Source organism: Myotis yumanensis, unplaced genomic scaffold, assembly GCF_028538775.1.
Source record: "Myotis yumanensis isolate MYYU_CA2020_CCGP unplaced genomic scaffold, mMyoYum1.0.hap1 SCAF_2, whole genome shotgun sequence".
NCBI classification, from domain to species: domain Eukaryota; kingdom Metazoa; phylum Chordata; class Mammalia; order Chiroptera; family Vespertilionidae; genus Myotis; species Myotis yumanensis.
Window position 1 is genome coordinate 90,552,641 of NW_027223753.1, and position 13,905 is coordinate 90,566,545.

At 49.0% G+C, this 13,905-nt stretch overlaps 1 protein-coding gene across 1 annotated transcript in view; it reads left to right on the top strand.

The window, feature by feature from the left end:
- The window catches only part of F13A1 (coagulation factor XIII A chain), a 193,780-nt gene that overhangs the window by 161,386 nt on the left and 18,489 nt on the right, over positions 1–13,905 (top strand). The window contains exons 12-13 of the mRNA XM_070403447.1: positions 3,473–3,760; positions 9,686–9,846. Coding sequence (XP_070259548.1) covers positions 3,473–3,760; positions 9,686–9,846 — 449 coding nt within the window. The remainder of the gene's footprint in view (positions 1–3,472; positions 3,761–9,685; positions 9,847–13,905) is intronic.

Genomic DNA, 13,905 nt, shown 5'->3' on the forward strand with positions numbered 1-13,905 from the left:
GAGAATCAGGTGGTATCATGTGCAGAGAACTCTTAGCATTGTGCCTGCTACCTAGAAAGTGTCCCATAAAAGTAAGCTTCTGCTACCGCTAGTAATTGTATTATTCCTACCATACCACTACTATTAGCTTGGGCTATGGTGGCTTTTCTCCTGGATACCTGCTACAGCTTCCAATTCCCTTTCCCTCGTTCTAAACCCTGCATTGCTGCCCAAGTGGCATATTTAAAATGTAAACCTGAGCCTGGTTGCCACACTACTTAAAAGCCCTCCCTCTCTTCTGTCATCTCCAGGGCGTTTCAGTCAGAGTGCGGCCATGCCCCTGCCATCTGCCCTTTTGCCCCTCTCGCTGCCCCTGCTAACCACACAGGCAGGTATCATAAGTAGCAGCCAGGTGAGCTGCACAGTTCCTCTAACAAGCCAGGCTGCCATTTGCCTCCAGGACTTTGTTCTCCCTGTGGAGGGAAAAATGCTGAGAAGCCTTCCCTGCCCCCAGGTGAATGGTGACCCCTCTTCCTGCCAAACTTCCAAACTCCTACAGAAAAGGCTGTGTATCTCACCTGAGCACAGCACCTGACATGAGAGCATGAAATATCAAATGAGTGGTAACTCTGGTGGTGCTTTCACAGGTGAGCCTAATTAAACATCAAATGTCCTACACTGGACTGTTTAGTATATCTATATGCAAAGTGTCCCCTTGGGAGTTCAACCGGGAGACGGGGAGTTTATGATGTGCGCTGACCACCAGGGGGTGGCGTGAAATGAAGGAAGGCCCCAGCTGGCAGTCAGAAGGCCCTGATTGGCCCTGATCGCTGGCCAGGCCTAGGAACCCTACCCGTGCACGAATTTCATGCACCAGGCCTCTAGTCCATTATAAAGATGAAAGTTTGGTCTGGATGAAAGCAGAGGGCTTCTCCGAACCTCAGTCCTTTGGAGCTTCTGCGCCAGGCTAGGTCCTAGGTCTGGAAGGCATGGAGGTTGCGTTGTAACAGGGGAATAACATCACATAGTGTCAAGTATAGGCAAAAGGAAATAAAGCCAGGTGATATGTTAGTGAGAGCTGAGAGGACTAGGGACATTTACACAGGAAGAAGGAAGGGAGGGCACTCTGAAAAGGTGACATCTGAGTTAAGATCCAAACAATGGGAAGAAGGCACTCTCATTGCATCCCAGTTAACAGCCCTTCCAACTGGGGTCTTTCGAGGTGTCTCAGACAATAGAATCTGTCTGTAGGCCATTCTCTCCCGGCACTGAATCCATGGCCTGAATCATATGAGACATCAAAGCACCAAGCACAACTGCAGAGTAACAGGGGTTCCCCTGCTCTGGGAGGCCCGCAGCTCCTGCCTCCCATCAGGGCCTGTGCTTCCCGTAACAGCCCAGCCTGCTCTGCCTGGCACCCCTGCTCACAGGGGCAGGCCCATCCCTAGCGGAAGCTAGAGGTCCCTCCATCTATGACATGATACGGAATAAAGTCTCTTATCCCCACAAGCCTCCACTGCCCCCTCCCCTCATCCCATCCAGCTCAGCTTCTCCCCCTCGAAGTAGGCACCTCTCTGACCATGTTCCTGCTGCTGCTGCTTGCCCCCTGCATTCCGCCTAAATGCGTATTTGGTATCCATCCAAAGCGGCAGCCATCAGTGCTCACTTTCTCGCAGAGCTATCTGCCAGATGCATTCTGCTAAAGTATTTCACTGCATTTTCCTTGTCACAGCCCTCCTTCCCTTTATTGCTATCTCCCCCTATCGATCTGCAAACATGCGCTCTAGCCAATCCTAGACAAATTGTTTCTGGCGTCTCCTGGCAATCTTGACAATCAGAGCAACTGTTAATACACATGCACACACAAATACACATGTTCGATTGTTTGCAACACCTGCTGGCATTTTCTTTGCCTTTGCGAAGTACTAGCAGCTGCCAATCCTTACGCATGTAATACCTCTAATCCCCCTAACAACCCTATGATGTTGGTTGGCTTCCTTGTTTTACAAACCAGGAAACTGATGGTAATAACAGTGCTTGCCGTTTTGCTCTAAGGATTAAATGAGATAATGTATGATATATACTTAGCACAACACCCATCACAATGATAACCATTTGACCTCTTCATCTCCATTGCTTTTTATTATAAACTAAGTAAAGTGAAAGATCATATCTTAAAATTAGCATAAGTATAAAAGCCAGCATTTTTATTTTGAAGTGCTTTTGTGTTGTTGTTTTTCTTGCTAGCAAATCCCATGACTACTTTTTAGAAGCCAAAGTATTTGCCTCTTTATTTGCCACAAGCACTGAGATACAGCCAAAGGAATTAGGATGGTAAAGACCATAGCAACTACCTGTTCACATCTCCTCAATCCCTGTCCCCCAAAGCCGAGCACTTGGTCCTGTGCTCTGTAAGGAACGTTAGCCCAGTTTGGACTCGGCAGCAGCAGGCTCTTAGGCCTAACTTGTACCTGTACTTCTCACTTTCTCACATGTACAAAGCAAGTCTTTAGTCTCCTCCTCTCTCCTCCTCTCCATACCTTCATCCCCATCACCACCACTTTGGAAACCCCACATAAGACATATTTCGAAAAACAGCACACGTCTCAAACAGCACCACCATGCCAATAGGCGTCCCTCAAAACAATGTGTTCCGTGTCAGATGACTGGGAATTCTTATTCAACAAGTCTCCCAGGAGGGCACAATCTCAGAACCTTTCATAGGCTATTGAACATGTGACCATCCAGGAGGCACTAGAGAACCCAGTGCTCCCCAAGAGAACTTGGCCTTCAGCCCTTTTGCAGGAAGGCGTGTTAATGGTTTGCTAGATTGGAGCGTGGGATGCAGTGCACGGTTTGGGAAACAGGGATCTCTGCCCTCTGCCAGGAGCGAATGGCAATGGAGGGTGGGGTGGAGGGCAGGATGAGCTGCCCAGGTCCAGCTCAGCAGGAGCAGATGGGACAGACCCAAGTGGAAAGAGCGATGAGGAAGACAGGTCTTGTTGGGAAGGGCCATGAACAGGGGAAAATTCAAATGCAGGAGGTGGACTGGCCAGATGTGATGACTATTGCCAAAATCTTTGCTTAGAGATCTTCAAGTTCTAGCTACGTGGCCAGGACTTGGGGAGGGAAGCAACTGATAGCACAGTTTGGGGAGAGCTAGATTTTACCTCTCCTACCTTCTGAAGCCTGATACAGTGGCTCTGCAGAAACGACCATTAGAGCAAGCCCCTTAGCAACCCCCTCTCAGACAGGCCCTGGGATACCGCCTAACTCTGCAACCCGGGCAGGTCATGACTGGCTGGGACTTGATTTGGCAGAATTTGTAACATCGGAATGATTTGGGCACCTGCCTCAAAGGAAGCGGTGTGGCTCGCCGAGGCAGTCCAGCGGGCACAGCACACGTGCCCGCGGCTCGGGGTGTGCAGTACTGCGACCTTCGCTTTGAGGGACTGCGTTTAGTTGCCTGTCATCACCTCTGCATCTTTCCTAGGTCAAAAAGAAGAGAGACTGGCCCTGGAAACGGCCCTGATGTACGGGGTTAAGAAGCCCCTCAACACAGAAGGCATCGTGAATCAGAGGTCTGACGTGGACATGGACTTTGAAGTGGAAAATGCCGTGCTGGGAAAGGACTTCAAGGTCACCATCACCTTCCAGAACAACAGCCCGAAAGCTTACACCATCTCAGCCTATCTCTCGGGCAACATCACCTTCTACACCGGCGTCTCCAAGGAGGAATTCAAGAACGAGACATTTGAAGTGGCTCTGGATCCCTTGTCTTGTAAGCTAACCGGGGGGCTGTTCTCTCTGGGGCCTGAGACCTGCTTCTCTGTTTGGCTTGGGCCCGACACCCCTAATAACTTTCTGTTGAGTGAAGGTTCTGCCCCAGAGTTCAGGAGCGTGGGCCACATGGGAGAACCAACTTCTTTTAGAGAGGCCTCACCTTTCATCTTCATGCCTCTTGCACAGAAGCGAACACTGAAATTTTCAAAGTCATGAGCCAGCCCCGGGAGTCATGAAAATTAAATCTAGCATAACTTCTTGCTACTCAAAGTGTGGGCTGAGGACCGGAAGCATCGACATCCCTGGGGAGCTGGTTAGAAATGCAGACTCTCGGGCCCTCCCAGGCCTGTCACTGAGGATCTGCATTTTAACAAGGTCCCAAGGGCACTGAGTGCATGGGGAAGCTTGTGAAGGACACATCCCAGCACGCAGGCCCCCTGCCGGTGTCTCCCTCCCAGTTAGGCTTTGGGGGGACGGGGCTGCTCCCGCAGGAATGGTGGGTGCTGCTTTACCATTCAAAAGGCAGGGAGATCTAAACTCTGCATGAAGACCATTTCTGCAAATGGATCTGTCTGCTACACAAGGAGAGGAGAGAGCCCAGCCTTGGGAGAGGAGATGGGAGGCTCAGGTGTGCGGTCCAGGAGCCTCCGAGGGGGTTTGCTCTCTCTGCCATCTCTCAGGGGCTCTCTCAGCCTTGACCCCTTCCAGCATCTTCTTCCAGAATATCTTAAGTAGGATTGGGATGGGCAGGCTGCACTTTGCACTGGAGGTTGCAATTTCAGTCAATTTCATTTCTTGGGGTCTTAGTATTTAGTGGCACAGCAGTTGGTCACACAACTGGCAAAATTAGTGAATTGGAAGGAACTGGTCTCCAGGCAGAGCACATGGAGTTAGATAGGACAGGTTGGAAAGGACCTGGACATTCCCGGGCATCCGGCTTTTGTGGACCTGATGTGTTGACACTGAAAAAGAAAAGAAAAAAAGGGTATATGAATAATAAGTTTTACAGAGCAGAGCACCAAACCACAGTTCCACAGTATACAAGCTTTCTGCATTTTGTGTCTGTCCCGAGCCACAGTAAGTTCAGAAAGATATTTCCAAAAAAAATGGGAAGCTAGTCCCAGAAATCCCAATCCTAAGAAACCTACCCAAACTTGGGGGAGGAAGCCACACTCCCTCACTTCAGTAACGAGGCTTTAACAATTAGGAAACCCACCGGCATGGTATTTCTTTGGGAACTGGAAGAGTAGCCCTTTTTCTACCCCTGGAGGTAGAAAGGGAACCCCTATAGAAAAGAGCAATCGGGGAGGGGAATGGTAAAGGACTCGGAGCAGAACAGTCATCACAGCTGTTCAGTGCAGGCAGATGCAGTGACCTTTAGAGCCTGAGCCTTGGAGTGAGACAAGTCTGGATTGAGGTGTGAGGGTCGCCTACTAGCTGTGTGTCCCCAGGCAAGCTCCCCTAGTCATCTGAGCTCACTCTCCTCATCTGCACATAGAAACAATACCACGCACATCACAGGGCTGTGGATTCACTCCTCTCGCCTTTATTTTGTGCTTACAAGTCCAGCTTCTGCTTTATGCTGGAGATGTAAGAATGAACAAAACAGAAGTTCTCACTACCCTCATGGAGTTTGTAGGCACCTGTGGTGGGGCAGGGGCTCAACAATATACAGGCAAATAAGTGAATATATAGTGTGGCTGAACCTGTAATAGGGAAATAGAAAGCAGGCTAAGCAAGAGAGGAAGTGGTGGTAGAGATGAGGTAGTCTGGGAAGAAACCATTTAAAAGAAACCTGACAGAAGAGTGGGAGTGAACTTTCTAACCAGAAGAAACTGTAAGGGCAAAGGCCCTGAGACCAGAGCATATCTGATGTGTTCAATGAACAGCAATGAGACCAGAGTCGGGAACAAAAATGGCAAGGTGAGAGTGGTGGGCGAAGACCATGATGAGTTGTAGGCCGCAGTACGCACTTTGGCTTTGTTTCCAAATGAGCTGAAAGAACCATTAGAGGGTTCTGAGCAGAAGTCTGGCATGATCTGACTGAGGTTCTGCAAGATCACTCTGGCTGCTGTACTGAGAATAGACTCTTGGGGGAGTAGGGTAAAGCTTAGAGACTAGTTAGGTTGTTATTGCAATAGCTTAGTGAGAGATGGTGGGGTAGCGAGGGAGGTAGTGAGAACTGGTCAGATGTTCTGAAGGTAGAGCCCACCGGATTGGCTGACAGATTGGATGTGTGGTGTGAGAGAAGGCGAGTGAGGAGGAAACTAAATGAGATAAATATATTTGAAATGGATCACATATGGTAGGCTCTCAGTAAATGTTAACTTCCAACATGTTTACATTTTGGGAAACTGAGACTGAAAAGATGAGTTGATGTGTTCAAGGTCACACACAGTAATTAGCGGCAAAGCAGATAATAGAAGCCAAGTCCAATTCAGGCAGGGACAGTGAGCCAACTTGCTGTAACCTTGGGCCCTAAGTGGGCCAGTTTCCTTACTTGTGCCCTTGCTACTTGGCGTCCAGCTGCTCCTCCCTCCCCTGAACAGGGAACTAGATGCAATCCTTTTCCCACCTCACAAGAGCTCCATCTCTAAATCCCCTTCTCCTCTCCCTAATTCAATAAATGATTGAGCTTATATGAATTAGGGAGCTAGGATGACGTACTACATTAGCCCTCCCAGTCACTGACCAAACCTAAGCCAGACTTCATATTAACACAGGTCCCACCCTCTCAGCCCACCCCAAGGCTTGTCCTGTATAACTTGAAGGGAGTTGAAGAGTTTTTCTTGCTTTGCCCTATAGGTAGGCGGCATTAACTGCATGCAATAAGTTGCATATTGCAATATAAATAAATTGCACAATATTGCAAAATACGATTCTAGACTATGATTTAGAAGGTCAGAGTACATTGCTAGGAGGCTGTACTGCAAAGAAAGTTTTCCAAGCAGAATGGGAGGCATACTTTCCAGATTGATGATTAAAGAAACTGTGTGGGCTAGAGTCAGCTTGGAAGACTTGAATAACTTAAACCTTCCAGTACCTTCAAAGGTGCTATCATTTCCACTTGGCTATATTTAGTTTTCTCTGCTTTTTGGAAAAGAGATGAGGCAGCTCCAGTCTGTGTCTCCCTTGGCTTTCCCCAGACACCGTAAATGATATTGGCAGCATCCCAGCTCCACCGCTCATAGAATGAAAATCTATTCTTCTTTCTCTTGCCACGTTTAATAAACTTTATCTAGAACAATTTCTTGTGCGATGGCAAAACACAGCACTTACATAACGTACTATTTCAGGAGCACTGTTCTCTTGGGCTGGAAACACAGCCCAGTTTCCTCGGTGCTATGATTTAGAGGATGCTCTGCCCCCAAGATAAAGGGGTCCTGATGCTGACATTGAAAAGGTAACGAGGGCCTCTGCAAAGATTTCTGGAAAGAGGTCAGGCATATCCTACCAGCCTAAAGGAACCCAGTGGTCAAACACAACCATGTAGAAAGAGCCAGAAGACGCCCATATTTTATTACTGGCGGTAGATGGAGGCAAAATTCATGTTCTTCAAGGCCTGTCATTATGCCACTCCATCTGTGCAGATCTGGGGAAGTGAAAAGCAGGCCCCATGTGTTCATCCGAAGTTGCATCTAACTGAGGGGCAGAGTCTTATTCATATGGACAATTAATTTCTGGGAGAGCCATCTAGGCTCAGGCCCAAAGAAGGCAGCGTGATTGGTCATTAAAAAATGCAGAATTCAAGGGCCAACATCAAGGCCAGTTCATAAATGCAAAAGGCTGGCTCTGAATGGAACAGGACTGCCCAGGAATCAATCCAAGTCCTTCAGCACTTGTGTAAGATGGACCAATACCTTCTAATACCTCTGCATAGCCTAGGGCAGAGTCTCTCAGCAGAGGCACCATGGACATTCCAGACGGTGGATAATTGCTGCGGGGCCGTCCTGTGCATTGCAGGATGTTTAGCAGCATCCTTGGCCTCTATCCACTGGATGCCTGCCAGTAGCAACCAGTTCTGACAACCAAAAATGTCTCAGACATTGCCATATATGCCTAGGGGTGGGAGGAACAAAATTGCCCCCAGTTGACAACCACTGGTCTAGACTAACCAGCCTTTCCAGTTTGCCAGGAATTGAGTAGGTTCTGGGATACAGAACTTTCCATTTTAAAACTGAGACTGTCCTAAGTCCACCTTAACTCTGCCACTTCTGCTGCTAAAAGCCCCTGTCTCTGGGAGCTTTGCAAACCTGCAAAGCCATCATCTGGGCATCTTAGTCAAGGACAGACCGTGACCCAGTCGGTGGGGTGGGGTGGGCTGGAGAACTTGCGTCTGTAACAAGCTCCCGGTGGCGGTGTCCGCTGGCCCACAGACCACACTGGGAGCAGCAGGCCTGGGTTGGAAAGGCCATTCTTGCCCCTTTGTCAGGGCTGATTCTGTGGGGAACCCCTGGGAGTTGGGGCACTGCTTCTCAGCCCCCGGCTGCACACCAGAGTCCACCTCACTGAGCTGGGGCCCCTGAGATTCTGATTTGATTGGTGTGGGGTGGGGTCCACCAGGGAAGGTTCTTAAATAGCCCCAGGTGACTGTGATGTGGAGCCAAGACTGGGAACTCTTCAGCCAGAGGGCTGGGGGCGGCCACAGCACCTGCTCATGTGTGAGGAGCTTCCAAGTGGATGCTGATGCCTCTCAGCCGTGAGCCAGCCGGCCAGGAGGCCTCCCTGTGCTCCGGTGCTGTCTCCGTGCAGCCTTCCTTCCTGGCTGCAGGGGCCGCTGCTCATTATGGAGAGCTGTCACAAACTACGCTCTGCCCTTGAAACCAGCAACCATGACAGTTATTTCCTTTAATAAGTTTTGCAAGAAGGAGGAATCTTTGGCAAAAGGCAGGCATTGGGCAGGGAAGCAGTGGTGGAGACGTGCAATTCCCTGAACGCCTACAGACCCTGTGCTCTGTGTCTGGGGGTGGAGGCACGAGTCACCGTTTTCCTGCTGGGCGGCTGGCTGACGATGCCACACTAGCACGTGGCTCTGCTCAGGCAGGTGGCAGCCGCTGTGGCACTGGGGCCTGGGTTCGGCCTGCAGCAGGACCGCGCTTTGCTCTCTAGAATCCTGGGCTGTGGGAAAGGAGAGTGATAGAGCAAGTGGGCGATGCAGCCACAGAGAACCTCATTGCTGTGGCCAGAGCCACAAGATAGAGTCCCCGTCCCCAGGCTGACGGTGAGCAGAGGGAGCCGGACCCTCCTCCCCCTCCAGATGTCCTCCTGAGAGATAACCTCAGCAACTCGAGGAAACAAGGTTTTGGCACAGAGGCCTGTTAAGTGGCAAATAGGAGAGGAGGTGGGAGGAAGCTGAATGCCTATGGTGAAAACTGGTTTCAACAGCTTCTTTCTCTTCCATAGAAAAATCATGTCAGATTAGTACAGGGAAAGCTGGAAAGAAATCGCAGAGCTATGAGGGGGTGACTGACAGTGTTGCTCCAGCGTGGCCCAGGGCCTACGCGAGATGCTGCTTATTGCACGAGGGGTCGGCACTTGGAATGGTGCCCTTGAATGTCACCGCTCCACGCCTGCCATCCTCGGATTGTCCCTCCCAAATCAAAACAGCCGCAGTCAAAACCCCTGGGTCCTTGGTTTTAAACATGGCACATATGTTACAACAGCAGAAGCACTGTTTGGAAAATCCGACTCATGTTCTCCAGTAAGACCTCACTGAATATTAGATTTCCAGCACATTCTTTCCTTACCCAGAAGCAGGAGCGCTTATCCCTGATCCCTGATTGACTGTTCCATCTGCCCCTCCCTCACCTTTGCTTTGTTCAGTGGGTGCTGTGCAAATGTGGGAAAGAGGGGGGCGCTCGGGGAAAGGAAAGCAGATCCCATCTCAGTCCTGATACCCAGCATGTTTGTTTCTCTCTGCCAGTCAAGAAAGAGGAGGTGCTGGTCAGAGCCGGCGAGTACATGGGCCAGCTGCTGGAGCAAGCGTCTCTGCACTTCTTTGTCACAGCCCGTGTCAATGAGACCGGGGATATTCTGGCCAAGCAGAAGTCCACTGTGCTGACCATCCCCACGATCACCATCAAGGTCAGTGTTAGCATCTCAGACAAGGGAGAACAGCAAGATCGTTGATTAGTTATTCAGGCTTACTGTGTTTTACTGTGAGTGTGTGAGTGTGTGTGTGTGTGTGTGTGTGTGTGTGTGTGTGTATGCTCAAAAAAAATGGAGCTAGGATCCTCCTGTTCTTTGAAAGAAGTAAACCACCCAAATATAGACATGCACATATAACACTTTTCTCTCCTCTCCAGATCTAAATATATAGATCTGGCTGCAGATATAAATATAACCTGTAGGTATGAACACACTTGTGGAGGAAGATAAAGATGTGTAATGGATACATATACTTAGAATTCTCACTGCCTCCAGCTTAAAGTGGGTCAGGCCTGGCATGAGATGGAAACCGCTTGGATCGTCTCCACCTGCACTTTGGACAGTACTGCTGTTCATTGCGATATAGTTGTAGCCAGTAGAATGCACAAACTGAAAGGTCAGCGAGATGGCAAGGACTTTTCATCCAGGTATTCACCTTGCAACCACCAGAAAATGTCCTCATGCCTTTTCCAGTAAATAACCCCTCCCCCATCACCAGGATAACCACCTTCCTGACTTTTGTCACCACGGGGGTGTTTTTTTTTGCCCACTTGGCTAGTAGTTTTAACATTTTCTCCCCATTGAGCACCAGAAATCTCTGCCCAGGTGGCTGAAAGGAACTTGGCAGAGGAGGGCTGACTGTGGCAGCCTGCGTGCTCCCGCGTCTCAGGAGCACTGGCAGCATCGTGCAGCCGCGTGGCTGACACCTTCCCACCCTGTGAGCAGGTACCCAGCTACAGCAGGGTCCTCGGAGTCCCACACCTCCTGCCAGCCTCCCCAGGACTTAGAGACCTTCCCAGGCCACTGGAGAACATTGTCCTTGAAGTGACTGAGTGATTAGCACAGCTCCTGAGCCGCATTCCTCAAAGTGATAGACAAATCAAAGTTTGACAAAATTTTCATTTTAAATGCCCCTAGAGTTGGGAGATGGGCAATGGGCTAGGAAGGGGGAGTTAGGCCTTGTGTCTTATAAATAATTTTCTGTAGATCATTTGTAAAACGAATCATTGTTGTGTAGCATTCAAAGTGGCAGCCTTTGTTGGGTCTCAAGACATGTGGATGACACTGATGACCACCCTACAGTGAGTCACCCAGGACAAGGCTCATCCAAACAGACATGTAATGCCCTCCGAGGGCAAGAACCCCAGACCCTGCATTTCTAGAAAGGCTTCCATAATCATCTGTGGTTATTTCACCCCAGTCACCTTCCACAGGTGAGCAACAGAGGCCTTGAGAGGCAAATTAAAATGAGGATGTTCAGGGCCTACAGGCAGAAGAGGAAACAAAGGCAAAATGGGAAAGTGCATTGGTATCCCTCCAGAGGTGCCCTCAGTGCGAGAAAGCATGAACCCAATAGTGAGAGGCTCTGGGTACCATAAGCAGGGGGCCTGCCCACCACCCGCAGTGGGCAGGCTGCCCCCATGGCCTGCTGTCCCTGGGAGACCTGGGGCAGTGCCTGCAGGGTCATCCCAGCTGCACTCAGAGGCATCCCTTACCCTTTCCCACCAGAGCAAGGCCCGCCTGCTCTCCCCAGTTATGAAGCCACAGCCTGTCCCTGGGAAGGGCTGGGAGAGAGCATTCCAAGCTGCACAGTGATCAAACCACAGCATGAAACAGAATTTAATAGCACCACTGATAATGAACTGGGTGTATAAACGAAACTAATAACTTTCATCTCTTAGGCATTATTAATTTGAAGGTTTATTTGTTAGTTATCTTCTGGGTTTACTTAAAGAGCAGTTTCACTCCCCAGGGGCAGAATCAAATACCATCTCCAACAAGGTGAGTGAGCTGGGCAGGGAGGGTGCACTTTTTAAAAAGTTGTGTTTTTGTTTTATTTTTAATTTCCATTAAGGTGTCAGGGATGCTGTTTCGGGAGGAAACTTAGTCAGAGGCAGAACCATTTGACTGGGACTCAAGCATGAGAGAAATGGACGTTGTGGCTTCTGTCCAGAGCCGAGGTTGTTCAGGAAAGGAGGCAGGAGGCAGCCTTGCGTGAGCTGCCCCTTAACCACTAACCCCATTAACCACATTAACCTTAAAACAAACTAAGTCCCAGCAGGGGAAGAGGTGTTCCTGGGTAAAGCACCTCACACTTTTAAAGCCACCCAGGTGTCCCTGAGCTGTGAGAGGCCTGATTCCAGAAACTAATGGCCTGGGGGGCTGGGAGGCAGCCTAGCCTGCTGGACATATGAAATACAGATGGCAGTCCTCATCCTGAAAGTGACTTAGGGAGGGAAAGACACAGAGGAAAGGCAGGAAAGTGGGGGGAGATGGGAAAGTGTGTAATGTTTATGTTTGTTCGTTTCCCCCCACGTCCTGCGTGGTTCAGGGTTCAGGATCTGGAAGAGGGCTGCACGCAAATGAAAGAGACAAGCAATAATTTGGAAATATTGGGGGGCCAGGCGGGCAAGTCCAACTCAATGGGAAGGACTTCCACTGGTGCTCAGGCCTCGCCAACATTTTATTGGTTTGGAATACACCCATAGCCCTTAGGTAGGCAATTTCCAGTAACAGGCAGACTAGCCCATCAGCAAGGATTTACATAATAATAAATGGGGAAGTTGCTTCAGCTACCATTGTCTGGACTAACAGTGGGTGCGCAGCCCTGACCTTTGCCAGGGCTTCAAGGGTCACCAGTCTTCCGGGTTCCTTGTCCACACCTCTCTGCTAGTGAAGACAATAGGCAGCTTCCCACAGGAAAGGAAGGGAGGGAAAAGGGGAAAGGAAAGAGGAAGAAAGAGCAGAAGGGAAGGAGGGAAGAGAAAGAAAATGTTACACTGAAGTATTACACAGGAGACCTTAGGGAGAGGAATCAAATAAACTGACTAAAACAGGAATTGGAGAGGGAGCTAAATGCAACAAAAGTAAAAAAAAACACAATGGCTCAGAGGTCCAGAATTGCCAAATTCTAGGAAAATGCTAGAACTCTCTGTGCATCACTTTGAGTCTGACATGGTCTACAGCTGACAGAACCTCTCAAGTTCTCTGCCATGAATGTGCTGGGCACAGGGAGATGACATGTAAGCCAAGGGTTAGGAGGACATGACCTTCCACTCTTAGCTCATGGGCAGGAGGAAGGAAAAGATCAGAACACAGTGATGACAATGATAGCAGCTAGAAAATATTGAGCTCTGTATTATTGTACTTCTCTTGTATTTTCTTATTTAATCCTCAATACCATCTTATGAGATGGATACTATTATAATCCACACTTTACAGATGAGAAAACTAAGGCCCAGAGAGGCCCCCTGTGGTATAGAAGTCAAGACATGGGCTTTGGGACCAAACTATCTGAGTTCAAAACCTCTTTTCTCAATATAATAAGTGTGTGACCATGGACACATCACTTCTCTTTGTTGGCATCTTTTTCTCATCTGTAGAAGAGAGATAATGGCAATACTTCCTTCATAGGGTTGTTGTCAATATATAATGAGTTAATGGATACCTAAGCCCAAATCAAAGTCAATGCCAAGTATATGTTGGTTGTTGATATTATTGTCATTGTTACTGTTCATAAGCAACTCGCCCGTGAGCGAGTGCCTGCTAAGGGAAAGAGTGAAGCTTCTAACCCAGGTCTTTTGCAGATAACCACTAGGCTACATTGCTCTCACACTGGAACTTCTACAGAAAGTAGAAGATGGTGACTGCCTTCACAAAGTGTCTGTGTTTTTCAAGGGAGAGAGATGACCCAATCATGAGTTTGATTGAAGTGGGGTATCAAAAAATAAGGCAGTAGATGATCCTCAATGAATGACAGCATTTCAAGCAGTAGCAATGGATGAAGAGACATCTCCAGATCCTAGGAAAAAACCTAACCAAGGACATGGAGAGAGGTCAATGGCAGGTATGGGGAGCAACTAGAAGCCTGCTGTGGCTAGAGTTGAGGCTGGAAGCAGAGGACTAGTGGTTATAGACCTAGAAGAGCAGCTTGGGGCCATTTTAAGATGAGTCTAAAATTTTTGGATGAGAGCTTTATATTTGAGTCTATGAACA